General features: G+C 41.4%; 1 protein-coding gene across 1 annotated transcript; it reads right to left on the bottom strand.

Moving 5' to 3' along the window:
* Positions 1–395: 395 nt before the first annotated feature.
* On the bottom strand, positions 396–27419 carry smtnl (smoothelin, like). The gene is made up of 10 exons (XM_038693403.1): positions 27259–27419; positions 26124–26921; positions 8258–8339; positions 6798–7052; positions 6546–6602; positions 6395–6455; positions 6169–6315; positions 5938–6061; positions 3812–3963; positions 396–1421 (listed from the first exon to the last, which is right to left on the bottom strand). Exons 2-10 carry the CDS (start codon positions 26766–26768, stop codon positions 1295–1297), a joined length of 1650 nt encoding a protein of 549 aa, XP_038549331.1. The 5' UTR covers positions 26769–26921; positions 27259–27419; the 3' UTR covers positions 396–1294.

The following is a 27419-nucleotide window of genomic DNA, read 5'->3' as shown; positions in this document are numbered from 1 at the left end:
CTTTACAAACAGTTGCCTACAGTTTAGTTCAAAGATTTGTACAAGGCACAGGTGCGGAGCTGATTGCTCATTGTAGACGGGGCGAGGATCTCTAGTGGGCCCTTATCCAGTGGGATCTCTTTTCCCACACTTTTACTGTTATGAAAAACAGCGAGGGAAACAGAAATACAGCAGACAGGCTGCAAGCCGCTTTCACACCTGTAGCTCTGTTCATTCAGTCCGGCCCAAGGGAAATAAATGCGGCACTATATGTGTGTATTCATGTTATTTGGTGTCACAAAGAGCTCAAGAAGAAATAAGTAAGCATTATTAGTAGGCCTATTATTAGACTGCAAATCCACCACATGTTATGAGTAATGACGTGGAGACAGGACAAAGAGGAGGCGTCTTGTACAGTAATGATTCAGGGCTCATTACTGTGGGATCACTGTCACACATTTTTTAATGGACTTCATAAACTAACAAAGTACACAGAGTACAAGTACACAGTATTTTAACAGCCACTGACCTGCTAATCACAGAAAATGCACACATGCTGGCGTGTATACATGGTTACCAAACGATTTGCATTAATATATACATGTTTTATACAGATCAATTATAAGATTTCTTCCTGAACAGATTTCACAATCAGCAGATGGATTTATTAGATTTTTATCTTTTGAAATAATGCTAAAACACACACAATCACAAATCTGCCCTAACAAAATTCTGTGGTTGGTGTGTTTGCTTTCAAATCACAAGCGAACTGCACCAGGGTTTGTTTTAGCAGACTCTAACAGGTCAGGGGTGAAAGCAAAACTCAATCAAGACACGCAAACACACTTTATTCAAAATATTTATCTAAACAACATAAATGCATGTCCAGTCAGGCAGATAGGGCCCAAGGTGGGCGCCTTTATAACTGGAGAGATCTGCAAGCCCAGGGCATGCCCAATAAATGCATATTAAATCTACACACACACACACACACACACACACACAATCACTACTGTCAACACACCAGCCCTGACATTTTTGTGTGTAAATTCATCTTCTTCATTACAGTTAACACCACGCGATTCACACAGCATCCTCCCCACCAGTCAATCTGTCAACTGAAGTGGAAACACATTTCCTGCAGCTTGTGGAGGTATGTTCACTTATCCACCACCAGGGGGCAGTGTAGTCTTTTCTGCTCTCTCACCAGATTCATGGCTCAAGGTTTGATACTGAGAAAAAGGCCTATTGCTGGAGGTCTGACAGTGAAGAAGAGGTTGAAAAAGGTTACGTCTTAAAGGAGAACCGTGCAGTTTCACTCAAACTTGCGCAGGTGGTTGTAGAGGGACTGGACGTAGGTGAAGACACACATGGGGTCGGGCTTACGACCCATGATCATCATGTCGTCCACCTCGATCAGCCGGTCGCAGCCTGCCTTCACTCTGGAGACACAGACAGAACACAAGTCAGAGGCCATTTAGGATTTATGCTGCACGAATACGGTTTCATCTACAACTTCACCATTTGAAAAGTCAGAATTTCACTGTCAGGCTGAAAACACTTCTGAAACAGCATTTAGGGGCAATGAAACATCATACATTTACACATGGAAAGTAGAAAGGGATCAAAATGACGGCTGAATCAGTTTAATGTTTCTTTAGTGTATTGATTGGTGTAGGAAAGGTCAGGAAATGGAAAAATGTCAAAAATCCACTGTGTTAAAATCTTTTTTTTTTTTTTTTTACAGAACTGACAACAGCAGCAAATCCTCACATTTGAGAAGCTGGAACCAGCAAATGTCTGGGGGGGTTTTTTGCTTGAAAAATTGGTCGTTGATACATTTTCTGCTGATTCTTCTAGTCAACTTATTATTTCAGCTCTTCATTATATGAGTGGTGAAACACAGTGACTGAATTCTGTATCAAGAAAAAGACATTATCAGCCTGAGACATCAATTTAACATTTCTAAAGCTGTAACACAAGTGTAATATTGTGTCTTAGATAGTTCGGACAGAAACACTGACTTTTCCTTTACATTCTAACAAACATGTTTTGAGGGGATGAAGAACGACACTATGCATGTAATAATACATATACATGTATTGTCCTATAAGTCTCTGCTGTGTGATCTCTTTAAGAGGTCAAATCTAAAGCTGCCACTATATATGAAGGTCTGATCCTGTGACCAAGTGAATATTGTTTTTCATCAAATCAGCTTAATTCTGCAACAGCCTTATCAGTCAAAGAATAACACACTCTTAAATCGAGTGTTAGTCTTTAAGCTCGGACATACAGGATGTGCAAGTCCACGCTGTAGGCCTGTATAATGTCTGATCTACTGTATACAGCCTGTATGTCTAGTAGAAGCACTTTTCGTCTGTGGAAACAATAAGGCATGCTCTGTGAAGCCAAGGAGTCAGCCAAAAGGAATGCACACTTTTCACCAAACATGTAAAGAAAAAAAGCATGCTTAAATATACAAAGGACAGGCAGGAATATGGCCAAATAACATTGTGTGTGTTACGTTAATAATAATAACTTTGTCCTGAGCCCTGAGTTACCTCCCTTTGCAGAGGTCTATAAAACAAAACTAACAAAGAAAACAAATGAAAACACATCCAGCCACAATAAAGTTAAGACATGCATTGTTAATGCCGCTGAAGCCAATAAATACCCTAATTAAGCAAAATTCAGAAACCACAGTTAACTCTCTACTAACAATTAAGTGTTTCCAGTGAGTTCAATTTCTCTTGTGAATTTAAATGAATAGTTCAACAGTTTGAGGAAAGATGCTTATTTGCTTTTCTTTCTGAGAGTTAGATGAGAAGAATGATCGTTAATGTTGTGCGTTTAGTATGGCGCTGGATGTGGCTAGCTCAGCTAAGGTTAAAGAATGGAAGCAGGGGGAAACTGTTAGCTTCATCCAAAATGCAAAAATGTGCCTGCCATTGTAATACAAATTGTGCTTTTAGGGGGAGATATGTACCTGGTGTAACTATTTCTTGTCGAACAATAGTTCATTCATCTGCCCAAGACTTCTGTATTCCATCTCTGGCTACAGTGAGGGTGGCCTGACAGGTTAGGATTTAGTACAGGCACAGGAGCAATAGAACCAAACCTGGCATCCTCACTGTGACAACAAGACACCGCCACAGGCACTGCACCCGGCTGTTGTTAGTCAAGAAATAATTTACAGCGCATAGCTCTCTCTAAAACGACAAACTGTAATTTTTTCATTTCTGTGTACGGAATAAACAAACTATGTGTTTATTATGGAACGTACAGTAGCTTTTTCTGTGAGCAAAATTAAATTTGCAGTTTCTCTCTGTTCAGTCCTTACGCCACACCAACATGAGATGCTATCAGTCAACCCATCTCACTCTCGGGAAAGTGAGTGCCTCAAACTGTCCAATAATTCCTTTAAAAAAGTCTGTAATGAAAAGTTTATCCCAGCATTAAAAATACCCCCAACATAAATTAAAGGTAAACAATCTAGATTTATGCCAATACAGCTCTGATAAGAAATAACATTGCAAATTAACCAATATTTTTCCAGAATTTCACCATCTCTGATTATGTCTAGTTAATGTTAAAAAAAAAAAAAAATACTATTGCATTTGCACTTCTATTTGTGTTGGGTCATGAAAGCCTCTCAAACTGCACTGTATCACATATTATCAAAATGTCTCACCGTCTTCATATGGTATCTCTTCGTGCTAACCCAGAATAAGCATGATCCATTATATTATGAATATTAAACCGCATCATACCCATCGTATCTGAAACACAGAAACACTCATTGTCTTTACATTCTGATGTTGCCATCACTCACTCTGCAGTTCCAAAGGCCAGTTCAAAGTTGTGTTTGCGGTTGGCGGGCAACAGAGAGTTGTAGTCAAACTCGGTGGGGAAGAAGGAGTGGACCAGAGCGCAGAAAGCCATCCCATCACTCCAACTGGATGAGAAGTTCTGGATGTCAATGTTCTACAGAAATACAGAGAAAAAGGAGATTTGGTGATGACGTGGCGTGTTTCGGTGAGCGAATTTCATTTCAGGTCTTTGTGTGCGTGGAAGAAAGCTGACTGGCAGCTTTTGTGTGTAGCTTCATAAAGCCATCTCCCCATTCACTGTCTAGCCCATAATTATGATGGATAAAACAGACTTTCCCCTCCTCTCGCTTCCACTTTCCTCTCCTCTCCCGCTATTGGTTTGTTACATGCTTTTGAAATCATGTCATTGTAAGGTTGTCCTTTATTAGTCTGGAGTTTGCTTTGAATGAAATACAACATGTCAAGCCGTCGGATGAACAACTCTCTCATCTCATCTCATCGTGTGTGTGTGTGTGTGTGTGTGAGTGTTTGCTCCCAGTTAATGAGAGTCTTAGCTTTGCCTGGCTTGGCTATAACCAAAGCCACATGGAGCAGCTGGCACGGGCTGCTGTGAAGAAATGGGTACCAGAGTGCAGCAATGTGTCTGTGTTTTCAACCATGACTCAATCTACCTTAACCCTGCACCCCCAAAACACACACACACACACACATGCGCATGTCTATTCACAAGGACTCTCACTTCCATACGCCTCTACGGTTGAGAGGTTGATAAATTAGCACGTTAGCACTGCACTGTGTGCTGACAGGTGAAATATGAAAGGCCGACAGCGGTTGGGCTCATTTAAAGCACATTACTCTCATTACATACTAAAGGACCATGCTGGAAATTTTGCATGTTGATTCAATTTACAACAAATTGTGTAAACATTTCATTACTGCTGGCCGTTTTCAGTCTTTCTTCATGTGTTTGCTATCTTGGCTAACTCTGGCACACGTACAGTAATGCTAAATAATGTGCCCTGTCCCCTGTTAAAGGACTTACTTGACATTATAGGAAACAGGCTAATTTACTTTCTTTCCAAGAGTTACAATGTAGATGAGAAGACTCTCAGGTCGGTCCAGTAAGTAAGGACCTGGAGCCAAAAGGCAATTAGCCTAGCTTAGTATAAGGACTGGAAACAGGGGAAACAGCTAGCTTTGTTGTCTTAAAAGTTAAAAAATGTGCTAACCTCCACCTCTAAAGCTCACTAATTTACATGTATCTTTTTTTCTTGAACATGTACAGACAAAGAAATGTAAAAACAACAATTGGTTGTTTTAGGGGGAGTTACGTTGTGTAGCTATGTCTTGGCAAACAACAACCATGGGCATCACAATGAGGTTTCCAGAAAACTAGTGGGGTTTTTTTGTTGTTTTTTTTTTACATTTGTTTGTGTATGGATGTGGCAAGTTTTGATCAACATAGTCAATCCCTCACTATAAACATATACTTTTATTAAACTTTTTTTGGTCAAAAATATATTATTATAGCATGATGTTACAGTTGAGATGCTGACTGAATATCTATAGTCTGCTGATGTCTTGTGTTCATATGCTGGTAGGAAGTTCTGTTACCTGAGACTACCAGATGGAAAACATCTTGACAAGGATAACATGAATTTATTCATTTCTTGCATTAACGTGGCAACTGCTGATCTACTGCCAACTTTAAAGCTCAGATCTTCAAACCTCCCCACAGGACGTGAACACAGTGTTAGGTTTCACATTACTGTTCAACAGTAAAATAATTTAGACAAAAATGTAACCAGACACACTGGATTACCTATCTCAAGCACGTCTTTGCCAATTTATTTTCATGCTATAGTGAAATTAACTACCTGGAAGGCAGGAAAGATTTTCAAAAATGTAATATCCTATGATCTGCTTTGGAAAATTTTGTAGTTTCTAACAAATGGGCTAAAACCGGCATAGTATTGGACTTATGTGGAGCCAAGTAGCAACTTATAACATAATGTGTGGACCAAGTGGTATGGAACATATAAACCGTGGAATGTATGTGAGGCATTAAATGACAGGATAACGTTGCCAGAGTGGAATTGTGTCTGCAAGTTTGTAATAGATGTTTTACCTGATAGCCTATGGTCTTGGAGCGACACCACTCAAGGAGGATCTGTTTGATGCTGCTGGCGCTGGACACCCCAAAACTCTGAGACCGCTTCAATTTTGGTTTTGAGTCCACTGGTTTAGGGCGACTGTACATAAGCAGAAGTGTACCAAAGATACATGAGAGAGTCTCAATGCATAGGAAACTTGTATCTAATTCCCATGTGACCTTAAAGCAGAATTACATTGCATTTACCTGTTAATGGCTTCAGAGTCCAGTCTTTCAAAGATAGATCGACGGGCCTGAGCTCCAATGTTATGTGGCAGAGTCTGTGACCTCACCAGCTCCCGCCTCCTCTCTCCTACCTGCCCGAAGGATCTGTCACTGCTTACATCACCGTCTCTGCGGGATGGGAGCACAGAAGGGTCAGACAGTGCAACTCATATTTTACCTGTCTCCAAAGATGTCCTTCATAAGTCACCTGTCATACTGCAGAAACCCTGAGTAGGTCACAGACTTAGCAGGGGCTGAATTTGCTTTCTCTGTAAAAGACAAACAGGCAAAGTAAATCATGCACATGCTGTTGTAGTCTCAAACAGGATAACATTAGAGTCACGAAAGCATGATCTCACCTTGAAGGCGGGGAGATCCCAGAGCTCTGATGGGTGTAGGGGCCCATGTAGAAGATACTAAAAAAAAGGAAATTGTAAGTTAGGAGATTAATATTTTACGAAATCAACTGTACATTATGTTGCATTCATGTTGGGAGAAAGCAACTTGATATTTTCATAAATTACATGGTACAATGGTATGACAATTAAACATTTTAGAATTAAGAAAAAGATGTCTTGACAAGCTGAGATAGAGTTGAGACCATTAGCCACCTGGTTGAATTGGAAACTCTTCGAATGGTTGGGCCTGGTTCGTGCTAGCAGCTGATTGGTTGGAAGGTGAGGCTTCAGAGACTTGCGAGGACCGAGAACCAGCAGGGCTGCTGGGAGAGTCGGGGCCCTTCATTTCTGCGGTCTTGGTTGTAGCGGTGATGGGGAGGTGTGGCATTCGCATGGTGACAGGGGCTGTGTGCTCGTGTGGGAAGTCAATGGGGGGAGAGATTTTTCCATGTACCAACTCCGAATGTTCTTGTTGGATAAAAAAAGATTTATAATGATCACTCTGATGACAATTATCAAAGCTGCACTAACCAATATTTTTTTAATAACAACGGATCAAATGACTACGTTAATTGTCATTGCTGTCGTTGCTCATAGTAACACACCCACAGAGAGTTCACCGGACTCTGCAATTTCCCTCAGCTTGATGATTTTCAGTTTACTACCTGCCCAGCACTAAACAGACAAACTAGCTGGTGAACATAGTGGAGCATTAAGTAGTTACATAGAGAGTTGGTGGAGACCAAAACTGAGCAAGATGGAGAGTGAATATTGGCCTTGTATTTATTAGGTGGCCAGAAACACAATTCAACATGAATGCTAACGTTGCTCCTTATCTTCTGGATGTGTAAATGAGCAAATATTTGTTTGCCTTATAAGGTCATAATATCTTGATATTGTATTTTAAGCTTGATCTATTGAGAGTCACACTGAATACTGGGAGCTACCCAGTCTTTGAACGGGATGCAAACAAGAAAAACTTATCCAGTGACTGCAACTATGATCATCATGAGGAGAAAGCATCAGAAAAGCATGAACTTCATTACTGTATAAGGCCTCATGCATCTCTCTAATAAAGGCAGGGATCTGTGTGTTGTAGTTCAGCTATGTCAAGAACCGTTCATCCAATCGACTTAACACATGGCAGGTGTGTGTGCTGAGACAAAGGAGTACTGAGCAGAAGTGTTCATAGCTGTACATAACTGTATTATGTTTAATATAATAATGTATACCATTATGAACAGATATTTCTCTGTTACATAAGAACCTGATGAAATGCTAACTACATAACTTAAAGGAGCTTGCTCGACTGCTTTTGCAAAGGGTTAGGGAATTTATTTTTAATAGTTTCTTTTAATCTCTGTAAAGTATTTATTACATATTAAAGTGTTTACATACCTCATTTTGTTCATTTACGAATGTACTATTTTGCACTGCACTCTGTGAATGGGCACTGCACTCTGTGAATGGGCACTGCACTAGTTTATAAGATTTAAATCATTTCACAAAGCTCTACCAGAGCCACAGAAGACATTTTACAACTGTTTTCACAGGCTGAGTAATACTCATTGACTGGTAAACTGTTTTTTGTGTGTATTCAGTGGAGTCGCCCTTTAAAACTACTATGACTTCAAACAACCTTACAAGGTGTAAGACGGTTGTGGCGTGGTTACCTGTGGTTGCAGCGTGTCCATTCTCCAGTCCGCCATGCGTTGTGGCGGGGTCCACCTCTATTGGCTCCTCTCGCTCAATACTCTGCAACACATAGAAGTGTATAGTTAACAACAACACACTAGCACCCTTCATTGCTTTTTAAGGAGCATGAAGTCATATTTGACCTTCACTAGCGACCAGTAGGAGGGCTGTTGGTGAAGCTTTTTTAACTTTCAAAACAGAGTACGAGCTGGAAAATTAGTTCTGAAAGCCAGAAGTTGAAACACCTGGAGAATGAATCGTTGTAGTGTTGATCATTCTGATTTATTGCCCACACAGGATCATGTTTTGCCACTATTGTACTTGTTGCCCCTTTAATCTTGTGTGAGTTCTGTCTGGGGCCATTCATAAACCAATATGTTGTGTTTGGATCACAAACAAAGAGTTGGGGCATTATTTTCCTCTGGTTTGAACAAAAAAAAGGACTCCAGATGTTCGTTGTTCATTGAGTCATTGTTGGACCATTTCACCCTTGTCAGGTTTTGGACTTTTCTCCAACATCTGTGCTTTTTTGACACGACTTCAGACAAAACAAAACAAACCAACAAAACAGCAAGGCACGATACGACTCAGCGCACTTCAAAGCTGGCCTGTGTGTGGACCTCGGTGAGGTGGATAAACGAGCTGGTCGTTGTATGAGGCACCGCAGTGTCTGCCTCCCCGTCTTTGATAAGACTCGAGAAGTCTTTGTTTTAAATCAAGCTCTGCTGTCACTAACACGCTCAGCAACGGGAGAGGTGCCAAAATCTATCCAGTGATCTGGCGGCTCGACTGATTGAGATCAAGTTGTAATGTCAAACTTCATTAGTAACTCAAGTTCACATTTCAGTGTTTATGTGACTTTATTTCTTGTCTCTGTGATCAGCACAGACCTGCAGGGGAGGCTTGTTTTCCTCTCGCCAAACACAATCAGCTACACGCAAACAGCTAATCGGCATCCTGAGCAGATAGTTCTATCTCAAACTCTTAAACGCATAGTGCTGCTGACCCACATCGGTTGTGGGTCAAGCTTTCACTTTCCATGTGGCCCCGTCAGACAGATAGATGGAGCTCAGTGTGTTGATAGTCGGCCCCATTTGACACAGAACAACACTAGTCCGGTCAACAGTGCAGCGCTGATAGCTTTTTCATTTTCTCAAGGTCAGTACCAAACTACATGTCACATTGCATCTGTGTTGAACTAACAGACGCCGGAACAAGCTTTCAGGGGATGTAACGCATCTTCAGGCAGCCATGTTGGAGACCCTCAGCTCTTTGGCAACAAATACTTCTCTGAACAGCTGGTTGTGTTTCAGACTTGGCTGTTACAGTGGAATTAAATAGACAAGGCTGATTTCTGGTGTTTGACCCAAAACATTATTTCACCACTGGTGCATCTGATGCCTCAATTCTGTGTTTAGATAAAGTCGGGGTGTTTGGAAGCAGAACCGAAGTATCTGGTCAGCTTGTCTCTGCTGTCAGAAACCACAAAATGAATGGACAGAGGACGTGACCATAGGCTGCAGAAAAACATCCTGAACCATTTACATTTATTTGCATGACTTTGAAAGTGAGGAAAAGTAGTAGTTTAGGAAGTCTTTTCAAAGAAATGCATTGTAGCCACACTTTCCTGATCCTTTTTAACAATGTTCAGTCCAAGGGATGTTAGCATTGTGTAGAAGTTTCATTGACTGCTATATAACTATATAACTATAGGCCACCAGCTATAATATACATCAATAGACTAATCTCTTGCCTTTCCATCATTATGGGCATTTTCACAAAGAACACCATAAACGTAAACTAGCACAGCAAGGTATACAAATGGAACCTTAATAATATGGTATCTCTTGAGGGATGGGTGTTAAAGAGGAAAGGCATATCCTAATTTCTAAATCCTAAATCCTTGATCAGGACTAAAACACAGATAATTGGAGGGTGTTTTCAAAGTATTGTGTGATACTACTATGCTGGCATACTATACTAAGCTTGCAGCAATAAGATGCGGGATAAAAGGGGGGAATTAATAACTTCTCTAGAAGAACTGTTGCTCCAATAAAAAATGTTTTAAAAGCTTGGTTTAACTGATTTTTTACCACTTAAGGGCAGCAGAAACAAGGTATAACATATTGCCACCTTACGAAGTTGATTTAAATTGGATGAACTCTATTCACCCAATTTAAAAAAAGAAAAATAAAACAACCAATTTTACCACAATTAGTAGTATTTAGTCAAGCAGATAGTTTTGGTTTTAGTTGGTTTTATAAAAAAAAAAAAAAAGAAAGTAATTCTAATTTGTTGTGGCCACAGTATTGAAAAAATCTGGCTATATTTAAAAACAGCAACAACAGTTCTCCCAGAAACAGTGGCCTGATGACCTTTGAGAATCCACAGACCTCATTGGTTTGCATTTGCAGTTTGCATAGTTTCTACTGGAGAAAAAGTCCCAATGAAAACTGTATAAGAGATGTCGAATGTTCATTTTGAAAGCTGTGAGCACCACAGATTTCCATTTACCTCTGCCTTTTTTGGAGGATTGGAGGCACAGCATTTCAGAGACAGATATCTCAAAACCTTAACAATTAAAGCTATCTGATTGGCTAGATACTACTATTGGTAAGAAAGATTTGAAAACAGAATTGAGGAAACTCATTCTGTCAGCAAAAACATAAAGTCTCAAGCAAGACAGAAACCTAAAACCACTACTGTATTCCCTCCTGTCTCACACACATATGAAGAACAATATAGCGTTCTTGCAGTGAGATAGCATGCTGTGCTCACTTGAGGGAAAGTGTGTAAATGTGTGTGTTTGACTGAGCTCACCATATAGGAATGTTGGTGGGATGTGTTTTTTTATGTGTGTTAAAACTAAGCAAGAATAGAGGCGGGGAGCAGTTGTACATTGCATGCTGGGAAATGAGGCAGAGGAACAGGCCAGTAAGGTGGAAACAGCTGGCCATCCAGCAGGAGGGAGACAAATTGCAGAATGTCTGGCTTTGGGGAGGGGAGCTTTCCCAGTTTAAAGCACTCAGATCATCAGACATCCACAGTGGGTCAGAGGGGGAAACATGATAGCAGAGCTGCTGAGGTTCCTGTAAACTCTCTGGTATCTCAAGGTCCTTTTTTGCTGGCAGAACACACTGGTACTTAACACTTAACATGGCACAGAAGTGATGCATACACACACGCATATAGAAACACTTTGGCACTAGAACCTCATGAGTATGCACACAAACATCAACTGATATCTGCTCGATTTACTCTGCACTCATGTATTGATTTTAAGGATCATCACGTACTAAAACATGGATGTCAGCAGGACAGGGTCTCCCATCGCTCAGAAACAGCCTTGCATTGAAATCTGTTTCACCCTGTCTTAAAGTGAAACTTTATCTGAAATTTTGCTGCTTCGTGGCCCGTTGCTGCTTCGTGGCCCGGACTAAAGTTCAAATGGCGTATTCAAAAGTGAGTTTTGAGTTTGTTTGTTTTTAGAGATTAAAACTTATTGAGAGAATATCACATTTCACTTCCAGCTTCTTTAATGACAAGTGAGCCTGAAGACACTCAAAGTGAAATGTATTGTTTCCTCCAATACTTTCTGACTCAAGCATGAAGATTATTCCCCAGACATATGTAATGTTCATGGATCTCTGGAGCTAAATATTTAGCATGCTAGCGGTGTGGCTCTAGGAATAGCAATGTTGGTTGGTCGGTTCACCATTTCGGTCCAGAGTGAGACAAATAAACTTTTCAGCGTCTTTTTAGCGCCATTATCATCTTCAAATGTCCATTTTAGAACTTATTATAACCTTTATAACTACAGCCTAAGCTGTACTTTGTGTTGTTGTAGTACTAAATAGCAAATGTTAGCATGCTAACACACTAAGCTAAGATGGTGACCGTGGTAAACATGCTTGTGATCCGAAGTATATTTATCCCATGACATTCCCAAAAACTACGCCAGTGCCAAGAGTCAAAGTCTGGACGAAACCTTGTAAAATAGGAATAAAATTTTAAGATTTCATCACCTCAACCTATCATCTGGTGGCAGCTTTACAAACCCATATCAGTCAGTACTACACTACAAGTCTCTTTATTGGCATACACGTGAGTGCTGTCTACTGATAAGTGGCTAAAAGTAGAAGCCATCATGCCAAGATGACACTAAAGTAGACCAAGCTCAGCAGTGTAAGGAGCCCTTAATGGACATACAGGAGGTGTGTTTACATTTAGCTTTACATTTAGCTTCATCCATATTAGTCCCTGACTTCTAAAAAGTAAATCAGACAAAGTTAAAGCTTAAAGGGAACTGACCAGTTGTTCAGTCTGGGCTGTTGTTAGTAGCTGTCACTCTCTGACTGCCCTACATAGAAGTAAAACAGCCCATAAATGGGACCACATGCAAAATCTCTCCCATAACAGTCTCATAATGGAGTGACAGAAGTGTAAGCAGACAAAAGTTCCCTTTTCTTTCTTCAGGGAACAACAAATCCCTTACTCCCTGAGAGTGCGTCATCGCATCACAAGTGGGGAACTATAAAATGTTTAGACGAAATGAGTGAAATAGAGCAGAAAATGTGGAAAAGCACTCTGTGTGCACGAGAGCAGAGACCGAGGAGAAGAGAGAAGAAGATGAGGAAAAAGTTTAAAACACAATACAATGTTGCCGTCTTTCCTGGGCATCTCACGCTTTCCTTCATGTGTAGTCACACTGAGGTCACCTTTGGACAAATGTCACTTCCTCAGCTGAGTCCCAGCAGACTCAGCTGAATTGCGCAAATAAAATTCTGGCCTTCACCAACAAGATCTAATCCAACCGTGTCCTAAACAGCTGTAACTTTCCATAAACATAAACTGGACATAGAAGCCATGGCAGAAACTCTGAATCAGCTCACTACGAAGAGGTGTCTGTTAATGCTGAAAATATGACATGGGGCTAGCAGTGATGTAGTATTGTTTGGTTAGCTTCAAACTAACTGTGGTACAACACATGAAATGGCAACACTTGTGTTTTATATCATACATTTTTAAAAGTAGTTGTTCTGATAGATACGTATTAGCCTGAATCCTTTGAGTGTTTCCATACTGAAACTAAAGACGATTTCCGCTCCTCTTCAAGCGTTTAGTGGAAGTTGGGACGTGTAACGCTAACAAAAGTTATACCAGAACATTTGCAGATGCCACAATATTGGCTGTTACCCTGGGACAACGAGCCCTGGGAAACCTGTCTGTTCAAACAGGAGGAGGTATGAGGGTGTTGTGTGAGCACCACATCCTGTGTTTAGTCAGAAGACATTGTTTAGCTGTCAGCAGCATCTTCATCACTGACTTTAATAAAGACTTTGTAGGGGTGGGGGTGAGGATTGGCTTGGATGCCTCAGCTGACTGTTTGATGAGGGTATGCTGTAGTCTGTTGGAAAACATGCTGTGTTTGTGTACTGTGTGTGTGTTGGCTCTGTACTCAAGCATTTGAAATGAAACAATGACTCTGAGATTCAGATTTAAATTGAGGGTGTTAACATCAGATGCACAGTGTTTAAAGTGTATCCCTTTTTATACACACTTATTTTTCAAATTTAGGGGACAGAAAATAACTGGACAAGTTAAAAGAATGTTTTGATATTTTGGAAATTAAATTAGAAGATTGATACCTCCCTCATGTCTGTGTATGAGTGCAATTTACATGCTCTGGTAGGAAGATTTATTTTACCTTAGGACAGTACCAGACTAGCTGTTTCCCTTGTTTTCCATATTAACATAACCTGTTAGCTCTAGCTTATAATGTTGTTAGCCTAGCTCTGCCCGAAAGTAGAAAAAATCTGCCTAGCCACACTTCAAAATATGACTAATTAACATGTTATGTCCAGAGATGGGTAGTAATGAGTTACAATGACTCCATTACATGTCCTTACTACAAGGAGTTTTAATTGGTTATGAAACAGTCTCAATTTAATACTCATTTAATAACCTATATTAGCAAACAAGACCATATAGTGAAAAAAAGTGGCTGTTTTTATATATTTATTTTAAAAGCATGTCACTGGGTCTGATACCCCGCAATATCAGATGAAACAATTTATGGCATGCAGACCAGAAGAGCCAATTTGTTGTACATGTTTACATTTTCCCAGGCAGGATCAGCTAAGAGAAAAAAGGACAGAGCAGGGGCAAATAAACAGGTCAACTTTGGCATTACATTACTGTAATACAACTGGCTTATAACGTAACATTTTGTTGAGTATTATGAAGACATAACATTGCAGTATTTCTCGATTGCTGAAACACATCTATTGAAATGATGCCTCTTTTTCTCGAAAATCTAAACACAAATCCACAACTTCTCACCCAATTCCCCAAATGTGCTATTTTCAGGTCAAAATGAATCTCTCCACTCAAAACCATTCGAGCTTGTAAACTGCCATTCATCCGTCCGACTATAGTCAAAATCCAGTGACAGCTAGTGACTTTGCATTTTAATATGGGACAGCAGTGCAAATGTAACAAGTGAAGCATGAAGCTCTCGTGTACACACAACTGTAAAGATATCAGAAGTCTCCTCAGCTATCAGAGGTAACAGCTAGTGACAGAGGACTCCTGCTCTGTAATTTCCTCCCAGGAGTTTTTAGAGGAATCCTTTCGGAGGAAGAAAGACACAGTCAGACCACCTGTTCTTCAAATACATCCATGCAGCCTGCAATTTCTCTGCAAGAAGAATCTCAGGGAATACCACTTAGGCTTGAGACTGGAAAATATGCACAGCCTTTGAACTGAGAAGATATAAAAATCTAATTGCAGGTGAGAACTACTGTACAGGGAAAAGTTTTCTTCATAAACACGTTACAGTCTCGGCCGGTCACAGGACATGACTTCACATGTGCTTCTCTGCAAACTGCATCTTAAAATCAAGAGTGCTGCTGAGGTCTGTAACAATCTGTTGCCATAACAAAGAAGCATTACTCTCTCTGTTTATGGTCATAGATACGGGCCGGTTTTTACCTCATTGGTGGCAGAGACAATGGATGGTGAGGTCGGTCAGTCGGTCTCTTTTGGTCCAGAGCAACAACAATTACTGCTTACTGCCCCTAAGACAGAGGAAGTGGGAGGCTCCAAACTGTTTCAGCAGAGACTCAGTGAATGGAAGTGAAAACATATCTCATTTGTTATTACATTAGTTATCAGAAGGAGATCACATAGAATAACATAAATGTGTTTAATGTTTTTCACTGTAACTTTTACTCTTCTGTTTTCGGGGTAATTTTTCTAGAACCAGATATTCCCTGCTTTTGAAACAAAAGCAAACACGGGAGGGTGAAAAGCCTGATTATTAGTAACCAATTAGAATTATGGGTGAACAAATGGGTTTACCAGATACATTAACCTGTTTTTATTTTCTATTTAACTGTTTTTGAAACTTATATTTTAAATGTCTTTTTTAATATTCCCCATGTTGCCTTTATGTTTCATATAAAGCACTTTGAATTGTCTTACTGCTGAAATGTGCTATACAAATAAACTTGCCTTTCCTTGTGCTATTTAGTTAGTTCAGAGATACAATAGTTTTCTGTCTTTCCCACTTTCCCATAGTCAGAAACTAATCGACGCCTTAGGACAGAGCTTTTTTGTGTATTCGTTGTAGTCGAGTCTGATGTTATGTCAAACAGGCACATTAGGATTTCGTTGGGTGTATATGGGATCAAATGACATAATCATGATCCCATAGGCATCCAGGACTAAGCAAGTAAACTAAGAGGGGGAGACTACTATTAGTTATTTTTCCAAGCCTTGCCTGAGGGGAGGCCCACTCTCAGACTTTGAAAACCCCTGCTGGAAACCTCTCTATTCTGGACACATGATCTTTCCTCTAGTGCTACCCTCTCACCATTATGTTAGGTTTACAAACAACATAATGTAACCCTAACGCTATGTTTGGTGTCTTGGAAACACTAAGCCCTGATAAACAGCTCACCACATACTTATCTTTGTTTTATCACCTTAATACTTCACAACCTTGCCTTATATTAGCAAGAGAGTGACCATTCTGAGCTCTAAGTGACCCTAAACATAATAGACCTTTGGTTGTCTATTAAAGATTTATAAGAATCATGCAAGGACAGTATGGTTTCTGCTTCTTCCAGGCCAAGTATCTAGGAGGAGTAGGTCTTCATAGCTGTGGGGGGAAAAAAAAAAATAATTTTTCACCCTTGTACTCCCTCCTCTGTGAGGTCTAGCTCCAGCATATGGCAACAATAGAGGCTGACTCCCCTGTCTTCCTCAGTCCTCCTCTCCTCCTCTGTTCCTGGCAGTGAGGCAGAGGAGGACACAAGGAGGCAGGGGAGCCTGACATGCTGACTCTGATAGGTGAGAGGTCAGAGAACAGTCTGTATTGCCTCTCCCTTCACTTCCATTCCTAAGAGCAACTGACTACACTGGACAGGTGGTGTGTGTGTGTGTGTGTGTGTGTGTGTGTGTGTGTGTGTGCGTGTGTGGAGAAACAGGTGAGAGGGCCTTCTGCTCTTGTAGTAATCTGGAGTATACAATATATTGGTGCTTTATCAAAATCAAATCTGGTTCCATCAGAGCTGTCCATCCCAAATATGATGGATTTGGTGTCATTTGACTGACTAGCATTTTTAGCCAGAAGCATGGCGCTAGTGATGGCAATGATGGTCTGTCAGTTGGTTTTCAGTGAAATGTCTCGACAGCTATTGGATAGATAGTCATGTCCCACTCAAGATGAATTGTAATAACCTAGTTGATCATCTGACATTTCATTTCATTTTCTGGTCAAAATGTAATTTGTCCAACACTTTGGTTTATGACCTGCAAAACCAATGACCCCATCAGACCCAGCTGTACTTTGTGTTTAGTTCTAATTAGCAAGTTAGGATACTAACATGTTTTTATTACTTTTTTACTAAATTCTGGAGTTTATCTTTAGGTTGACTGTATTCAATACTGTGTGTACATTAGTCTACAGGTTTACACAATCCCCAGTTCCCACAATTTCTAAATATTAAAGCAAGCGAGCCAAACCAGTTCATCGCACTACAGTTTTTAAATCAGTATCTGTGGCAACATTCCAGCTGGTATACATTTTACGTCAACCAATGACTGGTTTGCCAGGGCTGACGGGGGGAGCAACTCAGAGCCTGTCAAGCTCCACAATCCACCACTGCGGTAAAAAATAAAAAATAAATAATGCTTGGGCTACACTGTATTGTATGCAGTCTTGCCAATAAAGCCACTTAAATTAAAATTGAACAGAGATGATGCAACTCTCAGAGTAGGCTACAGCAGCAACTGTGGAAATTTCTCTGTAATTTTGTAACTATTTCTAAACATCAGCCTGGGGCGAGCTCACCTGTAGGAGAACATCATAAGCAGGCACCGACAGTGTTTGTGTAATTACTCTTACTGTTATTTTAATGTTTCACTCACTGTATGCTTCACTATAGCTGCTGCAGTGCCTCCATTTCCCTGCAGGGCTCCTAACCGTTTTATCGTGTTGTGAAAACATCGACCTCCAACACTCCATTATCTAACCTCTGCAGAGTTTACGTTTGAAAGTCATCCTCATGGTGATTGACAGGGAGACTGATTAACTCTGGGTCATGTTCCTACTTCTCCTGTGTCCAAAGTAGTAGTTGTATGTGGGTCACCTTCCTGTGGTGGGAGACTTAATGCCTGCCACATCCTGAAAACTCCAGGAACCCCTGCTCTCTCACCCATGACCCCGCGGTGTCACAAAACCTCTAAAACCAATTTTCCTTTTAATGCCTTCTGGGCATTATTCCAAAACACTGCATATGAGGGCAGCTAAAAGAAATTTAAAAGTATTCCCATGGTGGACTGACGCAACTTTAAAATCTACCTCTGAAGGGAACTTCCAGTTAGGCTTACTGGTTTCAGAGGCCAGCAAGGGCGAGCTCTCCCACCGGCCAGTCAGTTATTAACCTGTTTCCACAGAGATGATGACGGGAACACGGCCTATTGTCTGGAAGTCATTAAGAGAGCCAGTGGTAGCCAGGGAGTGGCCGCATACCTCTGTTAAACCCCCCGCATGTACACACACACACACACACACACACACACATACACACACTTGCTGTCTCTTCAGCTGTGCCCTGTTTTCAGCTTCATCATATATCAGTCTGAATCAATTTTAAAACTTCCTACTAATAGCCAGCCTTTATCAGAGTAGGTATTTCCAAACCAGCATTGAAAATGGCCTTGATAAGCAGTTTGCATTGCCAGCAGAGAGACAGAGAGACCAACAACAGTGTAGAGATGATTTTGAAATGACACTTGGTGAATTGATAAATCAATCTATGACATGTTTTTAAACTGAAGTTACTATTCAAAAGCCAGTTCATTTATTTGGCATTTTAGTAAACACTATATATATGCTCTGTTTTCCGTCTTGCTCGTGGCTGTATTAATAGCCACGAAGGGGGGGTTGGTGTCAGGAATCCAGCCTTAAAAATGCAGACGAGATCTGAGGGGCTGATTGGGGGAGGGGTAAATGGGTGAGGAAGGGGCCACAGAGGCAGGGAGGAGTACATGGATGGATGGATGGATAGAAGGATGGGTGGTGGTAGGCTTTGTGTACACACAGAGATCAGAAGTTGGACATCACAGTATCAGAGACAGTCAGGGCTGACTCAGCCTGGGCAGTCTCCACAGACAGCGTGTAAATGTCAACTGTCTTTGTCATGGAGATAAACAACACTACACTCACACGCTCACACACACACAGAATCCAGCACACTCTCACACCTTCAGTTATCTGTGAACGTGAATGTGATCTGCTGGATCTCAACTCACACATAAAACGCTTTATCTTTGCAAGGCAAATAAGACAAATAATAATTTGTGGAGATTGTTGATAGTGAATTTAACATTAAGGGAGTTGGAAAAAGGGTCGGTGTTCTTCTCCTTTTCAGTGATACATTTAGAAAAAGCCATCTCCGCTGCAAACCTTCTGCTCAGAGTGACCCTCGCAGGGATAATAATTATAACACAATACAGCCCATCACGTAGGATACACCCGTTTGTATTGCAGTGGTGCTATCAACATGTGACATCTGACCTATGTGACCCCACCAGATCACACTGACGTACTTTAGATGCAATTGCAGCATGGCAATCTTACACTCAGCATGACATAATATTTTAAAACGCTGAAAGGAAATCTGCTTTACTTCTTGACCATATTTTGGAGTCTAAATGATAAATAGGTAGAAAAGTTTTGTAATTGATCCCGTAGCCGCAAACAGGCTGCAACATAAGGCAAAAAGAGTGCCCGCCACAAGAGCTTGTTTTTGCCACTGACAGGCTCAAATTGTTATTGTGTCTGACAACATTATGGATAGACAGACAGCATTGTTACGACTAAGATCCTTTTTGTTTGTTGGATTACGTTGCAGCCATTGCAGCCCTTGTCTACTGGACCAGTTCCAAAACTTTATGTACCTATTAGTCATTTAGACCCTAAAATATGTAAAAAATAAAAAAAATAAATAACAAATAGGGCCAGGTTTAAAAATACCAGACCAAACACCAGCTAGCTGCTGCATCACATTACAGAATACAGGAAAATGACTTTGGCCAAACAGTATGTGTGTGTGTGTGTGCAGCAAGCACACAATTTATAATATTATGGTTTCACCTTTAACACAACCTAAAGGTAAAGGAGGGTCCGTGCATGTAAACGCAGCCAGTAGTCATAGTATAATTCAGTTTGGACTGGGATCGGTACATATTAGTACAATCTATCCATCATACTATTCTCAGACTGTGACTAAAACACTGCATGCTGCAGTGGTCTGCTGTGTGTGTGTGTGTGTGTGTGTGTGCGTAGATAAGAAACAGATAGCATCAAGGTTGAGTTGTGTAATGTTAGTGGGAGATGGAGCTAATGGGTGCACAGGGAGAGATGGAGGGAGTCAGGGGGAGTGCACCATGACGTGCTGGTATTAGGGATTAAATCAGACTATCAAATAGCAGCTTCAGTGTTTAATAATCAGACAAATATTATTACTGTCAAATTACTTGTCATAGTTTAAATTAAATCCATATTTCCCACAAATCCTGTTGCTTCCTGCAAGAATCTATTGAAAGCGACTTCACCTTTCATTCCTTCCACTGTCAGACACCACCGTTAACAGTTTGACTGTTTGGAAAAAGCATGGAAAACCTCAAAATGTGCATGGCAATGACTTATTGATGTTAAACTGCTGCATGTAACGCCTTGGAATGCCTGCCCTTTGAGCCCATACAAGAAACACCCACAACTGAACCAAAAACTCAACTTTTCAATCTCAAGAAATCATCACTTACATAACATGTGACGCAAGTGCTGTACTGAGCCATAACTGAAGCGCACCCAGTCTCTGTGCATTGATAGAGAACAGCAGATAACCCCCTTACCTGACTGCGCTGATCTGTTCATCTGCCTGTGAGCACGCACACGGTGCTAGAGGAAAGTACTGTATCGTAGTGGAGTCTTGAGAGGTACAGGTGTGGTTTTGGAAGGTATCTGAAGTCTATAAAAAGACTTCTAGAGAAACTGATTCAAATGTATGATTCCATGTAAATATTATGTTTAAATTTTCGTTATTTTGTTTCCTGCAATGGTCTAAATATTGTTTCAAAGTTAGTTTCAAAGTTTGCACTGACAAGAAAAAAACACTCAATTTTGTATCTTCATAAGACTGGTTTTCAGGATTATTGTGCATGCAGAGCAAATGTGTTCCATGTGTCGTCCTATAGTTTTACGTGGTAATTTACATTCACCATGAAAATGCTCCAAAAGCACATGTTTCCATGTGCAAAGCATGTTTCCCACGTATTTCACATGTGATTTTAAAATGTTTCCACATTTTAAATTTCACAAGTACCACATGTGATTCTTCTAAATGAAAAAGGAGTAAATTGAAAGTCCTGAAAAGGTTAGTAAGTGGGCCTTGAGTTAAGATGTTTTTTCTGTCAAACTAAGCCAAAGTCAAGAAGCTTGAAAAGAAGAAACTTTAATGAATCAAAAGTGATTAAACTTCATATCAGTCACATATCAGTAAAAAACTGTGGGATAAGGGCGCGGATTAGAAGATGGAGAAGAGATGAGGAAGGAGAGAAAGAATTTCAAAGAGGAGGAAGAGAGGAGGGTCGATCCTGTAATCCTTCCACAGTCAATGTATTCCCAATGAAGCACAAGATCCCACACAATGGCCCATTGAGTTGGCTGCTTTGGCACTGTGATTGGCAACAGTGATGTTGTGTGTGCGTGTGCGTGTGTGACGGCAAAGTTTAGAGAGGGGTGAAAGAAAAAACAGAGGAGGAAGAGGAGACATTGTTGAGGAGGCTTAGGTCTTTGTCCTAATCCTAATCTTGACTAATTCCTGTTGCCAAGAACCATTAGAGGACAGAAAAGAGCCACACAGCTGCCTCTTTATAAACCTCAAAAACCATCCAGATGGAAACACACACACACACACACACACAAATACACACACACACACACACAGAGCTGAGTTTCCATTCAAGTAATTTTATGCGAATTCCAAAGTACTGAATCAGAAAAGTGGCAAACAATGGCAAAATATCATAAATATTAGAAAACATTAATCATCATGTCGACGTGGTTTTTGTCAATAAAAGTAGAATGAGAGGAATAAACTCTCGTGCGTAGGCCTATACATACAGTACATTTCAGCTCAGCTGCTGAAGAGGCAGATCAGAAATAAGAAAGCAAGCATTCATAATTCATTCAGATGCAGGTGTGCTGTCGATATGAATGAGATCGTGCTGACGTGCTGCAGGTGTGTTTTGTAAGTGTGTGTGTGCGTGCAGGTGTGTGTCTGCTCTTGCGGCGGCTTGGCAGGACACAGTGAAGGTGACGGCCGGAGAGCAGGCTGGAAGACAGACACGCCTATACACATCTCTCTGGCACAGGCAGCTTCAGCTCGGATTCGAGCCGGTAAGAATGCCTGCGGTGTGTTGGCGCGCGCGTGTCTGATTTAACAGCCAAATGAACTTTATGCACTGTGTCTTCCTCACGTCGCCCTCTGACAGACAGGTGAGGATGTGGCAAGAAGAGCGAGCTGCAATTATAATTCAAGCAGCCGTGTGCCGAGATCTGACTATGTGGACAAAAAAAAAAAAAGAAGAAATCCCATGATGCTAATTACCATGATTTGAAGCGGCGTACACACAGCGAACCTTTGTGCGCTGGTTCATTATTTCAGAGTATTTTCTGCATCTCATGTTTGATCTGATCTGTGCGCATCTGCAGTGGTGTGTTTGGCTGACAGCGGGGGATCTCCCACAGCAGAGACACGCAGAAACAAAGGTGCCCTTGTGTTGTTTCGCTCTGACCACATGATTTCACAGGCGATAACATTCCTCTGCTGTATCCACTACATAGTTTGGTAATTACAGATACAGGACTAACAGCTATTAGCATAATGCGTGTGTTTTTAACATTTTTTGTGAGTCTTATCTGAGTCTGTATGATTATGAGTGCATATATCATACCTTGCAAGAATTGTGATATTGGATAGATGCTGGAAACCTGAACATAGTAGACAGTTCTGATGTTCATGGCTGTGGTAGTCCATCAAATACACACTAAAGTGTGTGTGTGTGTGTGTGCGCGTGTCCCTGCTTTGTATCAGCTGTGACTTTACAACAAAACACAGAGCTTCACCAAGGAGCAACCCTGCTCCAAATAAAAAAGAGAATCTCAATGCTGACCTCATAAATGTCATACTTTCCACAGCAGGACGGAGCGCCCGGGAAGTAAATAACATCCTCTTCAGACTCCCTCCTGCCATTCACTGTGGTTTTGAAATACTTGACATGTGAAAACAGCTTGACATGTGATTTAAAATCTTTGGTTTCACTGTTTAACGGTCGATAAATAGAACAGTAAATAAAAGTGGTTATTGTCTGCTGTTGACTGACATACAATGGTGGTCCAAGCTACATTCAGCTCATGAAAGCTTGCTGTTAAAGCGTTCTGGTAGAAAACATGCCGGTCCATATCAGCTTATTGCAGATTTATCAGTATGCCAGTTCTGATAACAAGATATTGCAGGACAGAGATGCCTAAGTAGGATTGAGATAATTTCACTGATAACTTTATTTTAAAGGCCATTGTTCCTGTCAGATTTCAGTTCCAGATATCCCCCTCACACACTTTACAATACACACTGTGACACTTAAAGTCAAGACGCTTAACCCCTAGTTGCTCCAGAGGCGTGCTTCACAGAACACAGAACTTGGGTAGTTTGGATCTTAACACTGGAGCTCAGCCCCCTCCTGTTCACGCTGACACCACCATCATCGGCCCGGATTTCAAACAACGATAAGAGGAGGAAATCAACAATCTTACAGAGTACAGAAAACAACCTTCTGCTCAACGTCAGCAAAACCAAAGAGCTGATCGTTGATTTCAGGAAAAAGGAGATAAAGACACACGCTCCTGTCTACATCGATGGAGCAGGTGAACAGTTTCAGTTCCCTGGGAATCAGCATCACTGAGAACCTGACATGGTCATTTCACATCTCCACGCTGGCAAAGAAAGCTCAGAAAATACAATTCTGGGCTGAACACATTCAGTGAAGACCCTGATGGATGACTGCAACTGCAGCGCCCTATGGAGGCAGTGTCGACAATGTGTTATGCCCTAAAGTATAAAAGAAAGTAGACACAAGAGTGTCTCAGAACATGCATGTTCGCTTTTGTGCAGACAGAGAAGCATATTCCAGTTAAGCTTAAATGCTCCAGTTTTTAACATGCCGAGCACACATATGGAATATTGGATTGTGCTTTAATAAAGTTCTGGAAAACAATGCAAGCGTGCTTAAATGTTCTCGCAGGTAATGCAGAGATTGTTTGAATTTGCCTTCATTCTTGCCATTGCAAGATCACAAATTCACAAAAGGGACTTATTTACAACACAACCACACACTCAAACGCATGCATACCCATGTATACACCTAAGAATGGGAAGACAAAAAATAAAACTGTCTTGATTGTAATCAGCTTGTTTTTGCTGTCTCATTTCTCTAAATATTTAGACAGATAGGACAGAATTTCCTTTGTGCTCTGAAAACCTCATCATCTGCGATCAGGAGGAGGCCAGGAAAACTGCACACTCATCATAAACTGGCTGAGCGATGCAGCAACCACAGGATGGAGAGAAGCCAGGAGATTCTCTTTTTGGTTTCATTAGAAGCAAGACAAGCCAAGGGGGGACAAAAATCGAACTATGCAATGATGTGAACAGGGACAATTAATGTAAAGGACTCCAAGACGAGTTACAACTCCAGAAGACATTCCATGAGCAGCATCCCGTGGTGACAGTAAAGATGTATTCCCGATAGTAACTCAGAAACCAATGAGCACTAACCACTGACACAGGCCTGGTCTGGTCACTATCGATGCAGTGATTAACTGTGATGCAACCTGTACACAGACACAACATAAAACCAGTTTTGATACACCCTTAGTATCAAGAAAAATGTCAGCTTTCCCAGAACTAAGAAAACAGGCTTGTTTTAGATTATCAGTAGAGTTTACAAGGAGTTTCACAAGACCACAGGCTAGAATGTTTTCAAACCAGAACCATGTAATTGTTCAGGTGAAGCTAAAGCATAAAATTACCCAACACTGGACCCACTAGGTTACCACGGGACGACAGCGATAATGACTAACCAGAGCCTACATTACACAATGCTGATTTCACATATTTGACTCAGGTCTGAAAACCACACGACCACACTAACCTCACCTCCCAGGAGCCTGCTCGACTCATGTTCCTGTACTTCATAAATCCTTAAGCATCCTGGTGGAAGGCTATTGTGCAACCGCAGTGACACAGCCAGTGCCTCATCTGACACAGCCACACAGCCACAACGCAACCCGGCATCAGTCAAACTCACATTCTGCCCTTTCCCAACCTGGAAAATTACCATTGCAATTACTGGATTACCTCTTCTGCTATGGCATTTTGCATTTCCATCCATGTCACCAAGTACAGTACCTGGCACTGGAATGTGGTGAGTCAAACATAAATATGTGAAGAGCTTCTGTGTGCAACAGCCCAGGAGGACACAAACTACAAATTATCTTGGATGAACTTCCCAGAGACATTTGGGCAGTTCTTGACCAGTACAGCTGGGATTTCCAAGCAGGGGTACTTCTACCCCCTGCGGTGATTCTGCAGTTGTCAGAGGGTTTGTGAAATGATTGCAGCAGAAGTTATTTGAAAAACAGAAATCATTATCATATTCACATATTGAGTCAAGCTATTACATCTGAATATTATATGTTGCAATTGAGAGTGTGTGAAAACTGTTGAGCAATCGAGAAGAGAAGTCTTAATACTAAGCTAAGAGTTTATACATTGTGCAATATATAGCTAAACAGAATGAATAAACGGTTCGAATAGTTCAATGTAATAAAATTATTAGCTAAAAGAAATGGTTGGTGGGAACAGATAGCTAAAGGGAATGGATAAGGGTTGAAATAGCGAGATTAAAGGCATGGATGAAACAGCTAAATGGATAAACTGTTGAATCACAATCAAAGGTTGAAACAGCCAGATTCTGTGACTCAAATTTATAGTAACACGAATGCAAACTTGAAACCAAACAGGCCCAAACTTTGACTGCTCAGTTACAACAAAAATAACAATATGCTCTTTCATAAAATGAATAGTGTTAAATTACATTCGGTTTAAAATCCATGCAAATGAACACATGAGGAACATGAAGGGCGGTGGGGATGAAGGGACGCTTGAGTTCACTTGACTGGGAATCTCTACAAAAACATGCAGTACTCACGTTAGTCTTGCTGGACACGGCGAATGTGGCTCGGCTCGAGAAGCGGGCAGCGGTGGGGCTGCTGCTTGACACTGGGCCTGTCACTATGGATGAAACTCTGGAGCCCACAGGAGGACTGCTGGAGCTGGGGGAGGATGAGAAGGTGGCAGGTGGGGACGCAGGACTGGACTGATTGCTGAGCCCGCTGTAGATCTGGGCTTGGCTCCCCAGGCTGCAGGGCTGGACGTGGAGGTGAGCCTGGCTCTGAGTGTGAGCCTCACCTTTCCCGTAGATCACCTCGTTTATCTCCTGATGGTTCTCCTGAATGTCACTTAAGTGATTTTTGTGATTCTGACTGTGATTGTGGCTGTTGTTGAGCAGGGTGCCACACGTCATCCCACTCAGGAGCTCCACCTGTCGCGTCAGAGCCTCCAGCTGACTCCTGAGCTGCCTGTTCTCGAGCTGGAGCTGAGCCACAGCCCGTCCGAGAGGCCCGCTCAGGTTGGCTGTCTCCTCCAGACGACGCTCCATGCCCTGCTTAAAAGCGCTGACGTCCACATGGATCTCCCTGATGGCATCCTGGAGAGTGTTCTCGTAACGGGCTAGAGCTTCACACACGGTCTCCCCCTCTGGAGAGGAAGACCGGGGGTGGCACAAGTCTCCCATCTCAGCCAGCGTTGATGCTTCGGCAGGGTCGGTACAGCTGCAGACACTGGTGACCCCCCGAGAGTGAGATCCTCGTGCTTTAGCTCCGTCCTCGGCTGCTTCTCCTTTATAAGCTGTGTTTTGCAGGTACAGGTGTCTCACTCCGTCTTCCGTCTAAAAGCACAAAAGGGACAAGACCTGAACCTTATATTATGAGCAGCTGTGAAACTCTTAATAGAACCAACCAACAAAGGCAATTGTGCTGTCCTGTGCTAAAATTCAGCTACATAAATAAAACAGTGACAATGAATGGGAAGATTAAATGATTTCATTCAACAAAATCTAAAACATCACAAACTTGATTCAACCACAACAACTGCTCCGTCTGACTGACTGTCTGCATTAAACGCTAAAGTTTTGCACTAAAGTTTTAAACATCTCTTTTATGTTGTTTCATAACCATAAAGCGCAGCAATGAGGTAATCTCCTCTTACAGCTGCAACAAACCTACCTCAGCTTCGCTCTCCGGCACCGTTCACTAGAGTTTCCTCCGCGCTGAACAGCTGTATGAGTGTATGTGTGTGTGGGAGTGTGTGTGAGCTCTGCTCTGCCCTGCCGCCTCTCTGGTTTGTTTAAACTCTCAGGTTGATCACTCCTCTCTTCTGGCCCGGA

This window comes from Micropterus salmoides, unplaced genomic scaffold (genome assembly GCF_014851395.1).
Source record: "Micropterus salmoides isolate LMB-PRFRI ecotype aquatic unplaced genomic scaffold, ASM1485139v1 Ms_hic_scaffold_3, whole genome shotgun sequence".
NCBI classification, from domain to species: domain Eukaryota; kingdom Metazoa; phylum Chordata; class Actinopteri; order Centrarchiformes; family Centrarchidae; genus Micropterus; species Micropterus salmoides.
This window is presented reverse-complemented; position numbering and strand designations above follow the sequence as displayed.

What these genes read in the sequence shown, in the direction of transcription:
- smtnl (XM_038693403.1), bottom strand. Translation starts at nt 26,768, where the DNA reads ATGGGAGACTTGTGCCACCCCCGGTCTTCCTCTCCAGAGGGGGAGACC. An exon ending in AGAGTTTCCAATTCAACCAG is followed by an intron (nt 6,603 to 6,797) that starts GTGGCTAATGGT and finishes CCTTTTTTTTAG; the next exon opens with TATCTTCTACATGGGCCCCT. An exon ending in GGGTTTCTGCAGTATGACAG is followed by an intron (nt 6,316 to 6,394) that starts GTGACTTATGAA and finishes CCCATCCCGCAG; the next exon opens with AGACGGTGATGTAAGCAGTG.